The sequence below is a fragment of the Cetorhinus maximus genome, chromosome 1 (genome assembly GCF_964194155.1).
Source record: "Cetorhinus maximus chromosome 1, sCetMax3.hap1.1, whole genome shotgun sequence".
NCBI lineage: Eukaryota > Metazoa > Chordata > Chondrichthyes > Lamniformes > Cetorhinidae > Cetorhinus > Cetorhinus maximus.
In genome coordinates this window covers 154107114-154126628 of record NC_135879.1, presented here as the reverse complement: position 1 = coordinate 154126628, position 19515 = coordinate 154107114, and the positions used below count along the sequence as shown (strand labels likewise).

The 19515-nt window shown below is 42.6% G+C and overlaps 1 protein-coding gene across 2 annotated transcripts in view; it reads right to left on the bottom strand.

The window, feature by feature from the left end:
• The window catches only part of LOC144684569 (cationic amino acid transporter 2-like), a 207315-nt gene that overhangs the window by 31502 nt on the left and 156298 nt on the right, over nt 1-19515 (bottom strand). For both annotated transcript variants that reach the window (XM_078548524.1, XM_078548533.1), the window contains exon 9: nt 12231-12445. In XM_078548524.1, the coding sequence (XP_078404650.1) occupies nt 12231-12445 (215 nt within the window). The remainder of the gene's footprint in view (nt 1-12230; nt 12446-19515) is intronic.

Genomic DNA, 19515 nt, shown 5'->3' with positions numbered 1-19515 from the left:
TTTCAATTCCCTCATATATCTCCTTAATGTCTTGATCTCAATCTCACTTCCATATGTTATCTGGTTTCATAGTTCATAATTAGCAGGATTCACAATCTAAAACACATGGCACACTTCTTGTCAAATTGGTCCACTACACTATAGGCAACTTAGTCCACCAGCACAGCTATTTCTATTATTCATTGATTTGTCCTGTTTCAATTTAGTGACCAAAAAGGTTTAGAAATTGCTGTCCTCAGCAGTGTTGCCTAATTAACAGCTAAATCCTAGTCATGCACGCCAAAATCCTACCATCAGTAATTTGAGATATATCCAAGTTAATGGAAACATGGAGTTTTAACCATGTGGTCCCTGAGCTTCAAAGGCATTACTTAATTTCTGAAAATATCTTTGTCTTGAAGTATCCTGATGTATTATTTACAAACAGCACCATACAGCAGAATGGAACCTTTGTTTTAGGATGACAAGTGTTTTGTGTTGGCTGGTACATTTTGCAGTTCCTGTGCTCACTGGAGTCACTGGAGGTGGGTCAGTGGATTGCATAGAAATGGCAGCAACCATGAGGTGAATCTTACGGGAGTAGAGAAGACGGACAGCAGCTCACCAACTTTAAAAAGGGCTGCCCGATATGATAATACATTGGGGGAAGGCATTAACAAGGGACTTCTGACCCTCAGGGGAAGGAAGTCTCACCTTCGAGAACTGCTGGCCAATCTGATTGACCGGCAGGTGAATCGTCCCACTAGTGCCAGAACACAGTAGTTGGCTGCTGCTGGGACTACAAGGGAGTCCACAGAAGAAGATCCATGGAGACCAGACTTACAGGTTAAGTCTGGGGTTTTTGGTCGGAGAGGGATTGGTGACCCTGGGGTGGGGGAGCGGTCTTGGGGGTCAGATTTTCGATGCGGGGGTGGGGAGGGGGTGTGGTTGGAGGTACAAGAAGGGACTACACTCTTGGGTGGGCATGCCCCAAATGGGCACAGGGAAACCCCCAAAGGAGGTACCCCCCCCACCTGCCTTTTAGCCAAGATGCAAAATGTGTGGGCTGGCCTTCTTCGTTTCGCCTTCCCTAGCTGCATGTATCATTGCAGCGGAGGCTGAATGAGGCCGTTACTGGCCAGTCAAGGGCCTCAATAGGCCTAAGGGCTGATGCCTTATCTGCCTTAATATGGGGGACAGCTCGGGAGTGCGTGGGAAGGCAGTGGACTAGCCATCTGTTTTATTTTATGTACTCCCTGCCTGCAAATACATCAGCTGGGGGTGTTAAAATTCCCCCTCGCATTTCTTCAGAAACAGTCATGGATCCAAGGATATAGTTCTTTCATTTTGTTCAAAAGATCTCTTTATTCCAAAATAGGCAGCCCAAACTCATCAGTAATGCAGTTACTTACATTACTTAATGCTGTACGTTGCAATCTGCATAATGACATAGTAACCCTTGCAAATATTGCTGGTTAGTTGTGTTAAGGGTTGCTATTTTCTACAAATACACAGTCAACTACTCTTAAGCACATACAGAATGTGGTCATACCACAAAAACTTTGCATCTCTGCTGATCTTGGGAATTGTATCTACCTGTTTCCTCTTGGAGGTGGTGGATTTGTCATCCTTTTGACAGTGAAGTGTTACAGAACATCCTCCTGGAGCCTGAAACAGCCATAGCATGGAAGTTGATTGCAGCAACATCCACTGCTGTTGCAGTCGGTGCCGTTACAGTGTTGATCCAAATCACTGGCTCAATATGTGGAAGTTGTTTGCAATGGCATGTCTGGAGAGGCAATACTGGCTACAAACTCAGTGAAAGCCAGGTTAATTCTTGGCTTATAAATTCTCCAAAAAGGATTCTCCTGCAGCTGTTAATTATGGATGGCATTAGTGACTGGGTACTTCATGAAAAATAAACACTGTATCTGGATTGGAAAAAATAATTTCAGCAAAAGAGTTTTCTTCACTTAATCAGATCCAACCCCTAGTAACTGCCTTGCATGATGTTTCAGTGAAGTTTTTTTTTAACTCAATGTAGAGCTGTAGTAACAGTCAAAATTACTGCTGCAGTTATATGGTAATACTCTACACTGAATGATTCAATTTTTTTTCCTGCTCTAGAAGATAAGTACAAAAGACCATTAAATTCATCTTTCCATAGAGCTTCAGTCTACCTATAACAGCATCTAATTATCTCTTTGAATTACCTAGCAGGTATTACTTATTTTGTGAAGAAGTGCTCCCAGATATCAGTACTGAATTTGGCTTTTAACAGCTTGTACCTGGGTCTCCTTGTCCTTCAGTCCTCGCTTGGTAAAAAAAAAACCTTCCAGCTTAACCTTTTCTAATTGATTTAGTATCATACACCTTATAATGACCCCCTGTCTCCTTTGCTTCCCTTCAAGGCTAATGAATCCAAGACTTTATAATATTCCCTCATGACTCAGCCCTCTGATGATTTAAAAAAAACAGCCTTGTGGTTTCTTTCTCCACCACTGCCAGGTAATGTGATGTTTCCCTTGTGACTTGGCAACCAGAACTAAATAGACTACAAAGAATACTCAAGGTATGAAGCATGATGGTCTTAGACTTCTAGGTTCTGATTATGCAACCTCCAACATTGGTGCCCAAAATGTGTGGTTTTAAGGACACAACTAATTCAAAGCACACGGAGCTGACTGTGTGCAATTTAGTGGATTCTAATTATTTGCAGTTAACATATGCTCCCAGTACAACTCTGGCTTTGTTGCTGGCAGTGAACCTAATGAGGTAAAGTATTAAAGCTAAGAATTCAAATTTAAAAATGAGTCCCACTTACAGTTAAATAGCTGCATATTGTGGAAAATATAATTTCAGCCTTTATAATGTTTCAAAACTGATTTGAAATGTTTGCCAGCTTTTGGCAAGATTGTGTCCAGGGTAGGGTGGAATAAAAAAAAATGCCAGGAAGACATGAATGTTCATAGGAAGGAGCTCAAGGATAAACAGGCAACACACGTACTTCATGAATTAATATTGAAATATCCACAGGCGAAATCGAAGACCAACATTCAACATCTTCAACAAAGGCAATGCATAGCAGCAATCAAAGCCAATAAAATGCTAAACCATGCAGACAATATAGTAAAATTAAACCAAAGAAAGTTGGGATCAAACTATGGCCCAAAATTCCCAGTGCTGGAAAGGGTGAATGTTCCATTTATGCTGGGGAGGCATGGACCACGACCAAATATGGGCTGGATCTCACTTAACCAAGGTTCAGATCCAAGTTGGATCATACCCTTAAATTTCGGTTTGGAAATGTGGGTGGATCTTCTGCATTTGTTCCCTATGTCAAGAGGGGTTCTTATGCTTCTTTGTGAAATTCCTCTGTTTACATGTTGAAAGGCATCCGTACAGCCTGTGCCAGTTAAAACCGCATGAGTATTGTCTAAAAGTCCCAAACCTTCGCCGGAGTAAGGTAATCTATCCTGAAGTGGATCAATCATTTTCTCCAATTTAAATGTTCCACAGGGAATTGTAGAGTTTCGGCAAAAAAATACAAAACTACGAACTAGGAGCAGGAGCAGGCCACTCAGCCCTTCAAGCCTGCTCTGCCATTCAATAAGATCATGGCTGATCTGATTGTAACCTCCTGCCTAACCCGGGTAACCTTTCACCCCTTTGCTAATCAAGAATCTATCTAGCTCTGTCTTAAAGATATTCAAATATCCTGCTTCCACAGCCTTTTGAGGAAGACAGTTCCAAAGACTCACCACCCTCAGAGAAAAAAATTCTCCTCATCTCTATCTTAAATGAACGATCCCTCATTTTTAAACCATCACCCCTAGTTCTAGATACTCCTACAAGAGGAAACATCCTCTCGACATCCACTCTGTCAAGGCCCCTCAGGATCTTAAATGTTTCGATCAAGTCACCTCATACTCTTCTAAACTCCAGTGGATACAAGCCTAACCTGTCCAACCTTTCCTCATAAGACAACCTGCCCATTCCTGGTATTAGCCTAGTAAGCTTTCCCTGAACTGCTTCTAACACATCTTTCTTTAAGTAAGGAGACCAATACTGTACGCATCTGTACGCCAGATGTGGTCTCACCAGTGCCCTGTACAACTGAAGCATAACCTCCCTACTTTTATACTCAATTTCTCTCCCAATAAACAATAACATTCTATTAGCTGTACTAATTACTTGATGTGCCTGTATATTAGCCTTTTGTGAGTCATGCACTAGGACACCCAGATCCCTCTGAATCTCAGAGCTCTGCAATCTTCCACCATTTAGATAACAAGCTTTTTTTTTTATTTTTCCTGCCAAAATGGATAATTTCATATTTTCCCACATTATACTCCATTTGCTAGGTCTTTGCCCACTCTCTTAACCTATCTATGTCACTTTGTAGCCTCCTTATGTCCTCTTCACAACTTACTTTCCTGTCTACCTTTATGTCGCCAGCAAATTTAGCAACTATTCCTTCGGTCCCTTCATCCAAGTTATTTACATAAATTGTAAAAAGTTGGCCCCAGCACTGATCCCTGTGGCACACCATTCGTTACATCCTGCCAACCAGAAAAAGACCCATTTATGCCGACTGTTTTCTGTTAGCTAGCCAATCTTCAATCCAGGCCAATATGTTACCCCCTACACTATGAGCTTTTATTTTCTGCAATAACCTGGCACTTTATCAATGCCTTCTGGAAATCTAAGTACAGTACATCCACAGGTTACCCTTTATCCACAGCACATGTAACTCTTTCAAAGAACTCCAATAAATTGATTAAACATGGGGGAGAACTTTCCCCCCGTTGGGGGGGCTGTGCGGGTCGGGTGGGTGGGGAGCACGGACCCGATCGGTGCCCCGATCGGGTCCGTGCCGCCATTTTATGTGGGCGGGCCAGTTAAGGCCCGCCCAGCGTGACGTGCGCCCGGAAGTGCTGAGCACTCCCTGTGTGGGCTGAGGGGGATCCCGGAGTTGGGGCCTGCGCTCTTCCGCACATGCGCGCTGAAGAGTGCAGAAATCTCCCTGAGGCACAGAGCTGCCTCAGGGAGATTAGTTTAAGTTACAAAAATTTTAATAAAGCAAAGAAAAAATTTTAAGACATGTCCCCTCATGTGACATGGTTATTTAAGTTATAAACCCTTCATGAAACCTCAACCCACCCATGGATGAGGTTCCATGAAAAATGCGAAGGCCGCCTGGGCTCTTCGCCTGCCCACCAACCTTAAGGTTGGATGGCAGATCAGTTTATTAGTTTAATTGATACTTAAATGGCCTTAATAGGCCGAACTGAAAATCCAAATGACGCGTGGTGATGTCAGGACGCACGCTTGACGTCACCACACGTTGTTTTACACCTTGGCGAGCGGGCCCTGCCCCCGCTCGCCGAGCTGAACATTCAGGCCATGATTTCCCTATCACAAAACCTGGCCTGAATTTTGTGCTTGTCTGGCATGCGCGATTGGCTGGCCCGGGAGTGGATCGGAAACCGTCCCCCAACCTCGATCAGCCCCCGACCACGATTTCACGCTGACTGGCCGATTAACAGTCAGCCAGCGTGAAATGTGCCCTGAGAAAGGCTCAGCACAACCGTTGGGGGTTGGGAAGAGGTCGGGCGCCAATGCCACTGCAGGTGCTTCCACTGAGCTCCCTCAAGGCAGACAGATGCCCCAGGGAGCAGCAGACATCCAAATAATAAAAGAAAGCACAAAAATGCTGCAAAAAATGTCCATGCAGCACAATCAAGCACCTGAAAGCATATCTCATAAAAAAGTTCTCCAATATTTCTTTTTATTTTAAATCCTAATGAAGATTTCATCCCACCCTTGGATAAAGTTTCACCAAAAATGTAAAGCCCGCCTGGCTGATTGGCCCATCCGCCAACCATAAGGTTGAATGAGCCACTAAAAATCACTTATAATTGGGCCATAAATGAGCTCAATTGCCCACTTAATTGTCGGTGGGTGCTCTTCTGACCTTTGCGCACACCCGAGCGAAATATAGCGCGAGTGCACGATGACGTCGGGCCGCTCACCTGAAGTCATCTCGCGCGATCTTACGCTTGTTCGGGTGGGGCGCAAAACTGCCTGCGGGACATAAAGTTCTGGCCCATGTTTGTCTCTGCCTGACTGCCTTAATTTTTTCTAAGTACCCTGCTATAACATCTTTAGTAACAGCCTCAAATACTTCTTCTATGACAGATCTTAAGCTAACTGGCCTGTAGTTTTCTCCTTTTTGTCTCCCTCCCTTTTTGAATAATGGAGTTACATTTGCTATTTTCCAATCGAATGGAACCTTCCCTGAATCTGGGGAATTTTTGAAAATTAAAACCAATGCATCAACTGCTTCACTAGCCAGTTCTTTCATGATCCTAGGATGAAGTCCATCGGGACCCAGAGATTTGTCAGCCCGCAGCTCCAGCAATTTGCTCAATACCACTTCTCCGGTGATTATAATTTTCCTGAGTTCCTCCGTCCCTTCCATTTCCTGATTTGCAGCTATTTCTGGGAAGTTACGTGTATCCATTACAGTGAAAACCAATGCAACATACCTGTTCAATCATCTGCCCTCTCATTACTTTCCATTATTAATTCCCCAAACTCACTTTCTATAGGACCAATTCTCACTTTGTTAACTCTTTTCTGTAGAAACTCATACTATCCATCTTTATATTTCCAGCTACCTTTCTCTTGTACTTTAACTTTGCCCCCTTATTAATCTTTATGGGCTGAATCTTCTGGTCGGCATGTGGGGCGGGCCAGATATGGCGACACGTAAAATGATGCACAATGACATCAGCGTGTGTCCTGATGTCGTCGCGATATTTCGTTCGGCAGGCACAAACCAGAGTTGGCTGCGTGCCCACTGAAATGTTAAGGGCCTATTAAGACCATTAAGGGATTAATTAAAATACTTTAGAATGCCGCCCGTCCAACCTTAAGGTCTTCACGTTTTTCAGGAAACCTCATCCAGGGGCGGGATGAGGTTTCCTGAAGCTTTCAAAAAATAAATAAATAAACTTTCCCAACTTCACAAACATGTCACATGAGGGGAAATGTTTAAATAAATTTTTACTTAATTTATTAAAATGTTTTACAATCTATTCAATCTCCCCAAGTACAGCATAAATCTTTGAGGGTGCATTAATGGCACCTGCCTGAAGGAGTGCTGGAAAACCGTTACAGCGCCCTGACAGGTTTTAAATCTGATTGAATCAAGCCAAGTTAGTAAAGAATGATTGAAACTTTTAAAACATTTAAGGGCCTATGGTAATCTGATGTGTAATATACCTTTAAGAAGAATGTTATAATAGAAGAGCACATAATCTTAATATCCAATGACAAGAGTAGCATGGGCTACCTTAGTAGTCTATAGTCTGTAGTCAGTAATAGTTAGTAGTCTAGAGTAAGAGTCTGTAATGTAGAGACAGTTGTCAGTACAGAAGTGTAGCTGCAGAGTTTCTTTGTAAATAAATAGAATGTGTTCTATATAAGTACTGTCTACTGATCTGCTATGTCTATGGTACAAACTCGGTCATCCTGAAACAAGCATGCAACCCGGATCCATTAGTCCAACAAAACTAGTGTCCAAGGATCCAACAAATTGGCGACGAGTTAAAAAAAGCAAGAAAAGCGAGGAAGGAAATCAAGTGAACCGAAATTGGGCCGTACCTCGCACAGTAATTGTAAGTAGAATTTCCGTCCTAATTGTCGAAGCAGTCCCCTCGAAGCATGTCGCAGTTTGGAAGAGTTGATCCTTTCAGCCCAATGGTGGATGATTGGTATCATTATGTTGAATGACTCATGTTTTCTTTCCAAGCTAATGACGTTGGTGGGGAGGAGAAGAAGTGCATGATCCTCTTATCCACTTGTGGGAGTAAGACTTATGGATTGATCTGAAGTTTCATGGCACCCGGTGCCCCGGATTCAAAAGATTTTGATGATTTAGTGAACCTTGTGAAGAATCATTACCAGCCCAAGCCCTCGGTAACAATGCAACGGTTCAAATTTAACTCAAGAAATACAGCCCCAGAGGAGACAGTTGCTTGTTTTGTGGCAAGTCTAAAACAGTTAACAGAATATTGCAAGTTTGGTATATCTATAAATTAAATACTTAGATATCGTTTGGTGTGAGGTATAAATGAAGATTCAATTCGGAAGAAATTACTCTTCTGAAACAAACTTGAATTTTCAGAAGGTTTAGGAAATAGCGCTGGCTATGGAAGTGAGGGACTCGAAAGCCATACAGGGAGGAAAAATGTTGCCGTCCTCCACGTTGAGCAGGGTGCCCCAACCAAAAAGGGCGTGAAAATATACTGATGAGAAGTGAGAAGCAGCCAAAGCTTACAGGCAAATTTTTAAAAATGACTTTGCAGCAAAAATATGGAATAATGGTAGTAGAGGTGGAAGCAGACAACCTTGTAATGAATGGAAGTTTAAAGAAGTCAAATGTTTTTACTGCCATCGAAATGGACACCTTATGAGACATTGGAAGGATAGAATCAGGCAGATTTTCAATCAAAAGAAAAAACCCCATGAGATTCATAACATAGAAGAGACTGAAGTAACAGATTCAGATATTTATTCATTGTATAATTTAAAGGTAGGAAGAACAGAACCAATCTATGTAACCGTGAGGGTGAATAATAGGCCTATCAAATTGGAGGTGGATACAGGAGTTTCCTCTATGGTGATAAGTGAGCAAACCTTTAAAAAACTGAATCATGGGGAATATGAATTAAATTTGGAAGAAACGGATGCCAAATTGAAAACTTACACCGGAGAAGACATCACAGAATCACAGAAGAGGCCCTTCGGCCCATCGAGTCTGCACCGACATGTGAGAAACACCTGACCTACCTACCTAATCCTATTTACCAGCACTTGGCCCATAGCCTTGAATGTTATGACGTGCCAAGTGCTCAACCATGTACTTTATAACGGATGTGAGGCAACCCGCCTCCACCACCCTCCCAGACAGTGCAATCCAGGCCGTCACCACCCTCTGGGTAAAAAAGTTTTTCCTCACATCCCCCCTAACCTCCTGCCCCTCACCTTGAACCCATGTCCCCTTGTGACTGATCCTTCAACTAAGGGGAACAGCTGCTCCCTATCCACCCTGTCCATGCCCCTCACAATCTTGTACACCCCGATCAGGTCGCCTCTCAGTCTTCTCCGCTCCAACGAAAACAACCCAAGTCCAACCAACCTCTCTTCATAAATTAAATGTTTCATCCCAGGCAACATTCTGGTGAATCTCCTCTGCACCCCCTCCAGTGCAATCACATCCTTCCTATAATGTGGCGACCAGAATTGCACACAGTACTCCAGCTGTGGCCTCACCAAGGTTCTATACAACTCCAACATGACCTCCCTACTTTTGTAATCTATGCCTCGATTGATAAAGGCAAGTGTCCCATATGCCTTTTTCACCAACCCAATTCCATGACCCTCCGCCTTCAGAGATCTATGGACAAACATGCCAAGGTCCCTTTGTTCCTCAGAACTTCCTAGTGTCATGCCATTCATTGAATACTTCGTTGTCAAATTACTCCTTCCAAAGTGTATCACCTCACACTTTTCAGGGTTAAATTCCATCTGCCGCTTATCTGCCCATCTGACCATCCCGTCTATATCTTCCTGTAGCCCAAGACACTCAACCTCACTGTTAACCACCCGGCCAATCTTTGTGTCATCCGCAAACTTACTAATTGTACCCCCAACATAGTCATCTATGTCGTTTATATAAATGACATCAAAATCAAAGGAATAAGCAGGGCTAGTGTACAGTACAGAGGCCAATCAGCAAAGCTATCGGTGTTGATATTGAGAGGCAGAGGACCAAGCCCATTAGGATGAAACTGGCTGAGGGAAATCAACCTTGATTTGTGACAGAGATTCCAAAAGGAAGCTGAAAATGTTCCTGTTTTGGAAAAGTAGGGTATAAAGACTCAACAACCTAAAGAAATGCAGGGTGTTTTAAGCAAAGGCATGGTAGGACAGCAAAAAGAACTAGGAGAGACCATCCTGAGGGACAGAGTCCGGGACGAGGTGAACAACCTCCGAAAGAAAAGTGAAAACCTGCTGAAAAGCCTTCACACACTACCAGTTTCCTTCCTGTCTAAGTTTGTAACTGAAGAGAAACAGAACGAGTTCTGCACTTCTCTGAGTAAAATGAAGGATGAGTTGGCAGAGAAGACATGACAATGCTTTCCAGGAGGCAGAACACCAATGCAAAAAAGAGATGGAAGAGCTGAAGAAGCAGTGCATGAAGCTAAAAAGGCTTTGGAGATAAAAGTTGCAGAATTTTCCAAAAAGCAGACAAATGATGAAATTCTGGGAGACTCAGCCACTGAGTTCACTCAAGACGAGCTTGCATCTGGCCAATATGTAAGTCGAAAAGAAGACCGAAAATAAAGTCAGTGTCAGAAAGAAGAAAGCCCATCGAAAGAAGACACAGAAGCACAAATGATACCATTGATTCTGGCAGCATATGAGTATTCTTTCATCCACAGGCCTAGAGATCAGATTGCAAACGCTGATACACTCAGTCATTGCCTTTGAAAGAAAACCATGAGGGTGTTCCAGTTCCTCAAGAACTCGTTTTATTATTGAACTTATTAAATTCATCACTGCTATGTGCTAGACAGGTTAGAGAGTGGAGAAGTCAAGACCGAGTCTTATCCAAAGAGTGAGAACAAGTTTTTCATAGTTGGTCACAAGAACAGGATTCTGACGAAATGAAACCGTATTTTCACAGAAGATATGAGTTAACCAGCCAGGATGGTATCTTATTGTGGGGAGCTAGAGTGATTGTTCCTTCAAAAGGATGAAAGCCCTTGTTAACTGAATTGCATAGTGCACATCCAGGTATTTCCCGAATGAAGACCATAGCACGCAGCTATCTATGGTAGCCTGGAATGGATGGAGAAATAGAGAGCTTAACAAAAAGTTGTATGCAGTGTCAGCAAGCGCAAAAGTTACCTCCAGCAGCTCCGTCACACCCATGGGAGTGGCCAGGAAGGCCATGGGTGCGATTGCATATTGACTATGTGGGACCTTTTATGGGAACAATATTTCTCCTTGTTGTTGATGCTCACTCAAAATGGATGGACATATATGAAGTAAAGTCACCAACATCTGCTACAATTGACAAGTTATGATAAAGTTTCGCCATCAACAGACGACCAGAAGTAGTCATATCAGACACGGCATGATATTTACGAGTGCTGAATTTCAACGGTTTAACTGCCTCAAAGGTATTAGTCATGTAAAAACTTCATCATACCACCCTTCTTCGAATGGACTGGCCGAGACGGTGGCTCAAACATTCAAAAATGGTATGATGAAATTAACTAGAGACTCCAGAGCAGCCAAGTTAATATGTTTTTTTTCCCATCATAGAACCATCCCTCACATGTCAACAGGTGTTAAATTGTTGATAAATCGCCATCTCAGAATGAAATTGAGCTTAGTAATGCCAAATTTAGGGGGGAAGGTGGAAAGGAGACAGGAAGTCAGAAAATTGTACACGATTGGCATAGTTGTGACAGGAAGTTTACTGTAGGAGAGACGGTATATTTTGGTGAAGGACCTAAGTGGTCCTGCTGGGTCTCCACCTCATGGAGAGAAGGTTAGTATATTCCAGTGGGCTTTATCAGACGTAGCAGATTTTTAGCATTTTTTATCTTCTTTCCACAAAGGTGCAGAGGCATAGGGCTCTAGGTGTACCTATGTCCCTCTAGGGTCAAGTAACATTAGCATTTTGGGGCCTTTAAGGTCCATAATGGAATGTGTACTGACTCCCAGCAGACATGAGTTCCACTGAGATCATCAGACAATATACCAAGTGGAAATTTGTTATGAAAACACAGGAACACCACCATTCCTCCACCTTCTTATATAATCAATCCCTAGACATGGGAGGGGGTGGGGAGGGGGGTGAGTGAAAGAGATACGTCCTGCTCCCTCACTATAATTTCCCCAGATTCCTCTCTATAAGATGGAGTTTCAGTGGAACCTGATTCTACCCTCTTTTCTGTTCTCTGCATACTAGCAATTGTCTTCAAGGCGAAACCCCATGCCTCGATTTCAAGAATCCATTAGTTTGTTTTTTAAGCTCGGCTTGATCCAAAATGATTTAAAATCTCTAATTTTGACGGAACAGTGTAACAAAGTAGTGCTAAGTTTCCTGGAGACCACATAAAGAAATAACATGACTGTTCAAAATGAAAAATATTTCCAAATTTTACCTATAAGCCCAACACAACCATATACTACAGTTGATGTTTGTTCTGTTGGGATCATGGAGGGATTCAGCAATGATGAACAGCTGAAGTCTTGATTTTTGAGCATGGTCGTATGGGAATCTGATTCATTTTCATCCAATTCACCATCTTCCTCAGCTGTGAGCTTCTGTCTTTCTGAAGAGCATTTTTGTTTTGCAAAGAGTGAATCTGGTTGATACCTAGCAAGTTTAAAGACAAAATTTAATTTAGAAACAGCTTAAGTTCATTTAAAAACAATAAAGGTACATGCTCCAAATTCTGCAAACCCAATTACAATGTACAAATATAAGTCTGACTGTATGCTTTTCATGGTACTTCTTCTGATTGTTAATTCCAGCCAGGTCAGCAAAATTAAAGGGCACTATAGGCATCTCTAAGGATTTCATTAAGGACATTTCTTTATTATCCAACAGGAAAACTAGTGGAGGGGAATCTCTCTTCCACAATTACACCAAATAACAACTATCTAAAGTACACATAAGTTCCCTCCTATTTTTAACTCCTCCCTCTACTTTTTTTCAGAAAGTACTGAACTCATGCTGGCTACAGTTCCTCGAGAATCAGAGGCCCTCTGTTACCTCAGAGAAATCACCCTTGTTCACATCAAGCATAATTAAAAAATAGCCAAGACACAACTTATTTTCTATCTATTCCACACATTCAAGTTGATTTTGAAGCACTTTATGTACTTTTCTTCTTCTGTCTTACTTCTCTAACAATCTATCTTGGAATGTAAGTGGGCAAGGAATTATAGATAGCCAGAGCACTGTGGGGGATTTTTTTTTCTATTCATTCATGGGATGTGGGCGTCGCTGGCTAGGCCAGCATTTATTACCAATCCCTTATTGCCCTTGAGAAGGTGGTGGTGAGCTGTCTTCTGGAACCATTGCAGTGCATGCGATGTAGGTGCAGACACAGTGCTGTTAAGGAGGGAGTTCCAGGATTATGACCCAGCAACAGTGAAGGAACGGCAATATATTTCCAAGTCAGGATGGTGAGTGTCTTGGACAGGAAAGGCCAAGTGGTGGTGTTCCCATGTGTCTGCTGACCTTGTCCTTCTAGATGGAGCTGTTGTGGGTTTGGAAGGTGCTGTCTAAGCAGCCTTGGTGAGTTCCTGCAGTGCATCTTGTAATTGGTACACACTGCTGCCACTGTGCGTCGGTAGTGGAGGGTGTGGATGTGGTGCCAAGCAAGCGGGCAACCTTGTCCCGGATGGTGTCAAGTTTCTTGACTGTTGTTGGAGCTGCACTCATCCAGGCAAGTGGAGAGTATTCCATAACATTCATGACTTGTGCCTTGTACATGCTGGACAGGCTTTGGGGAGTCAGGAGGTGAGTTACTCGCCACAGGATCCCTAGCCTCTAACCTGCTCTTGAAGCCACAGGATTTATCTGGCTAGTTCAGTTCAGTTTCTGGTTATTGGTAACCCCCAGGATGTTGATAGTGGGGCATTTGGTGACGATAATGCCATTGAATGTCAAGGGGAGATGGTTAGATTCTCTCTTGTTGAAGATTGTCATTGCCTGGCACTTGTGTGGCATGAATGTCACTGGCCACTTGTCAGCCCAAGCCTGGATGTTGTCCAGGTCTTGCTGCATTTGGCCATGGGCTACTTCAGTATCTGAGGAGTCACGAATGCTGAACATTGTGCAATCATCACTTCTGACTTTATGATGGAAGGCATACAAACATACGAATTAGGAGCCCTGTAGGCCACTCGGCCCCTCGAGCCTGTTCCGCCATTCAATAAGATCATGACTGATCTGAATGTAACTTCAACCCTACTTTCCTGCCTACCCCCGATAACCTTTCACCCCTTTGTTAATCAGAAATCTATCTAGCTCTGCCTTAAAAATATTCAAAGACTGCTTCTAGCACCTTTTGAGGAAGAGTTCCAAAGATTCACACATCTGAGAGAAAAAAATTTCTCCTCATCTCTGTCTTAAATGAACGACCTCTTATTTTTAAACAGTGCCCCTAGTTCTAGATTCTCCCACAAGAGGAAACATCCTCTCCACATCCACCCTTTCAAGACCCCACAGGATCTTAAAGGTTGCAATTAAGTCGCCTCTTCCAAGCCTAATTTGTCCAGCCTTTCCTCATAAGACAACTCGCCCAGTCCTGGTATTAGTCTAATAAACCTTCTCTGAACTGCTTCTAACGCATTTACATCTTTCTTTAAATAAGGAGACCAGTACTGTACACAATACTCCAGATATGAACTCACTAATGCCCTGAACAACTAAAGCATAACCTCCCTACTTATGTAATCAATTCCCCTCACAATAAATGATAACATTCTATTAGCTTTCCTAATTACTTGCTGTACCTGTTTACTAACCTTTTGTGATTCATGCACTAGGACACCCAGATCCCACTGAATCTCAGAGCTCTGCAACCTCTTACCATTTGGATAATAAGCTTCTTTTTTATTCTAACTGCCAAAATGAATGATTTCACATTTGCCCACATTATACTCCATTTGCTAATCCTTTGCGCACTCACTTAATCTATCTATGTCACTTTGTAGCCTCCTTACATCCTCTTCACAATTTACTTTCCTACCTATCTTTGTGTCATCAATAAATTTAGTAACCATTCCTTCGGTCCCTTCATTCAAGTCATTTATATAAATTGTAAAAGTTTGAGGCCCCAACACTGATCCCTGTGGCACACCACTCGTCACATCCTGCCAACCAGAAAAAGACCCATTTATGCCAACTCTCTGCTTCCTGTTAGCCAGCCAATCTTCCAGCCATACCAATATGCTACCCCCTACACCATGAGCTTTTATTTTCTGCAATGACCTTTGATGTGGCACTTTATCAAATGCCTTCTGGAAATCTGAGTACATCCATGGGGGTTCCCTTTTATCCATAGCACATGTGACTCCTTCAAAGAACACCAATAAATTGGTTAAACATAATTTCTCTTGTACAAAGCCATGTTGACTCTGCCTGATTGCCTTGAATTTTTCTAAGTGCCCCGTTAAAACATCTTTAATAACAGCTTCTAACATTTTCCCTATGACAGATGTTAGGCTAACTGGCCTGTAGTTTCGTGCTTTCTGCCTCCCCCCCTTTTTGGATAAAGGAGTTATATTTGTTATTTTCCAATCTAATGGATCCTTCCCCGAATCTAGGGAACTTTGGAAAATTAAAACCAATGCATTAACTATCTCACTAGCCACTTCTTTCAAGACCTTAGGGTGAACTCTGTCTAGACCTGGGGATTTGTCGGGCCGCAGCTCCAACAATTTGCTTAATACCACTTCCCTGATGATTGTAATTTCCCCCCCCCGCCCCCCGAGTTCCTCCGTCCCTTCCATTTCCTGATTTACAGCTATTTCCAGGATGTTATTTGTGTCCTCTATAGTGAAGACTGAAGCAAAATTCCTGTTTCATTCATCCGCCATCTCTCTACTTTCCATTATGAATTCTCCAGACGCACTTTCTATAGGACCAATGCTCACTTTGTTAACTCCTTTCTTGTTTAAAATCTATAGAAACTCTTACTATCCATCTTTATCTTACTAGCTAGTTTTCTCTCATACTCTAATTTTTCCCTCCTTATTTATCTTTTTTGTTATTCTTTGCTGTTCTTTACATATTCTTTCCAACCATCTGACCTGCCACCCGTCTTTGCGTAATTATAGGCTTCTTTTTTTAAGTTTGATACTGTCTTTAACTTTTTTAGTTAACCACAGATGGTGGGTCCTCTGCTTGGAAGTTTTCTTTCTCATTGGGATGTATCTATTCTGTGTATTCTGAAATACCGTTTTAAATGTCTACCACTGAACCTCTATTGACCTATCCCTTAACCTCATTTGCCAGTTCATTTTAACTAGCTCCACTTTCATGCCCTCATAATTGCTCTTATTTAAATTTAAAATACTAGTTTTGGTGCACTTGTTTTTCCTGAAAATGAATGTAAAATTCAATCATATAATGTTTGCTGGTACCTAGGGGTACCTTCACTATGAGGTTATCAATTAATCCTATCTCATTGTTCAATACCAGGTCTAGTATAGCCTGCTCTCTGGTTGGCTCCAGAACATGCTGTTCTAAGAAACTATCCCGAAAACATTCTATGAACTCTTTATTCATGCTACCTTTGCCCATCTGATTTTTCCAGCCTATATGTAGATTAAAATCCCCCATGATTATTGCTATACCTGGCAAGCTCCCATTATCTCTTCTTTTAGACTCTGTCCTACTGTGTAGTTACAATTAGGGGGCCTGAACACCACTTCCATAAGTGACTTCTTTCCTTTATCATTACAAACAAGGAGCTGGAGTAGGCCATTCGGTCCCTCGAGCCTGCTCCACGGCTGATCTAATAGTAACCTCAAATCTGCATCCCACCTAGCCCCAATAACCTATCACCCCTTTGCTTACCGATAATCTATCTACTTCTGCATTAAAAATATTCAAAGACTTGTTACACCACCTTTTCAGAAAAAGAATTCCAAAGACTCACGACCCTCAGAGAAAAAATTTCACCTAATTTCCATTGTAATGAAGCGACCCCTTATTTTTAAACAGTGACCCCTAGTTCTAGATTCTCCCACAAGAGGAAACATCCTCTCCACATCCACCCTATCAAGTCCCCTCAGGATCTTATATGTTTCAAGCAAGTCGCCTCCTACTCCTACTCTTCTAAACTCCAGCGGATAGAAGCCTAGCCTGTCCAACCTTTCCTCATTAAGACAACTGGCCCATTCCAGGTATTAGTCTGATAAACCTCTGAACTGCTTCCAAAGCATTTACATTCTTCCTCAAATAAGGTGTCCAATACTGTACACAGTACACCAGATATGGTCTCACTAGTGCTCTATGTAACTGAAACATAACCTCCTACTTTTGTATTCAATACCCCTCGCAATAAATTACAACATTCTATTAACTTCCCTAATTACTTGCTGTACCTGCATACTAGCCTTTTGTGATTCATGCACTAAGACACCCGGATTCCTCTGCATCTCAGAGCTCTGCAATCTCTCACTATTTAGATAAAATGCTTCTCTTATTCTTCATGCCAAAATGGACAATTTCACATTTTTCCACATTATACTCTATTTGCAAGATCTTTGCCCACCCACTTAACCTATCTATATCTTTTTGTAGCCTCCTTATGTCCTCTTTACAACTTACTTTCCTACCTATCTCTGTGTCATCAGCAAATTTGGCAACCATCCCTTCATCTATGTCCTTTATATGAATTGTAAACAGTGGAGGTGCCAGCACTAATCCCTGTGCAAACCACTTGTTACATCTTGCCAACCTGAAAAAGACCTATTTATGTCTACTCTTTGCTTCCTGTTAGCCAGCAATCTTCTCAACCCAAACCGCTTCTACATCCTGGTTTCCTGAACTTAGGTCATTCCTCTCTAATGTGCCAATACTATAATTAATTAACAGAGCCACCATTTCCTAACTTTCTGCCCTTCCTAAATGTCACGTACCCTTCAATATTCAGGTCCCAATCTATGTCATCCTGTAGCCATGTCTCTGTAATGGTTATCTGATCATACTTATTTATTTATATTTGCGTTATCAGTTCATCTTTTGTTTCGAATGCTAGGTCATTGACAAAGCAGCTGAAGATGGTTGGGCCTAGGACACTACCCCAAGGAACTCTGGAGCTGAGATGATTGACCTTCAAAGACCACAATCATTTTCCTTTGCACTAGGTATGACTCCAACCAATAGAAAGTTTTCCCCCTGATTCCCATTGACTCCAGTTTTGCTAGGTCTCCTTGATGCCACACTCAGTCAAAGGCTGCCTTGATGTTAAGGGCAGTCACTCTCACCTCACATCTGGATTTCAGCTCTTTTGTCCATGTTTGAATGAAGGCTGCAATGAGATCAAGAGCTGAGTGGCCCTGGCGAATCCCAAACTGAGTGTCAGTGAGCAGGTTATTGCTAAACAAGTGTCGCTTGATAGCACTGTTGATGACCCCTTCCATCACTTTACTGATGACCGAGAGTAGAGTGATGGGGTGGTAATTGGCTGGTTTAGTTTTGTCCTGCTTTTATTTTGTGTACAGGACATATCTGGGCAATTTTCCACATTACCAGGTAGATGCCAGTGTCGTAGCTGTACTGGAACAGCTTGGCTAGGGGCATGGCAAGCTCTGGAACACAAGTCTTCAGTATTATTGCCAGAATATTGTCAGGGCCCATAGGGTTTGCAGAATTCAATGCCCTTAGCCTTTTCTTGATATCAAGTGGAGTGAATCGAATTGACTGAAGATTGGCATCTGTGATGCTGGGGACCTCAGGAGGTCGAGATGCATCATCCACTTGGCACTTCTGGCTGAAGACTGTTGCAAATGCTTCAGCCTTATCTTTTGCACTTATGTGCTGGGCTCCCCCATCATTGAGGATGGGGATATTTGTGCAGCTTCCTCTTCCAGTGAGTTATTTAATTGCCCAACAACATTCACGATTGGATGTGGCAGGACTGCAGAACTTAGACCTGATCTGTTCATTGTGGAATCGCTTATCTCTATCACTTGCTGTGTATTATATTTGGCAGGCAAGTAGTCCTGTGTTATAGCTTCACCAGATTTACACCTCATTTTTAGGTATTCCTGGTGCTGCTCCTGGCATCCTTTACTCTTCATTGAACCAGGGTTGAACCCCTGGCTTGGTGGTGATGGTAGAGTGGCGATATGTATTACAGATTTTGGTTGTGTACAATTCTGCTGCTGCTGATGGCCCACAATGCCTCATGGATGCCCAGTCTTGAGTTGCTAGATCTGTTCAAAATCTATCCCATTTAGCACAGTAGTAATGCCACACAACACGATGGAGGGTATCCAGGAGGACTGTGCAGCAGTCACTCCTACTGATACTGTCATGGACAGATCCATCTGCAACAGGCAGGTGGTGAGGGAACCAACAAGAGGGAAAAAACATACCTGATCTCATCTTCACCCGGTATGTTTTTCCCTCTTGTTGGTTCCCTCACCACCTGCCGCAGACCCAGTCTAGCAGCTATGTCCTTTAGGACTCAGCCAGTAGTGGTGCTAGCAGGTCACTCTTGGTGATGGTGCTTCATCCAAGTGATGTTCAACATGGTGTACTGATTCATTAGCTGAGGGGGGACAGAGGTTTCCTTGCCCATGTTTTGACCTGATGCCATGAGACTTCATGGGATCTGGAGTCAACATTAAGCACTCCCAGGGCAACTCCCTCCCTAATCTATACCACTGTGCCGCCACCTCTGCTGGGCCTGTTCTGCC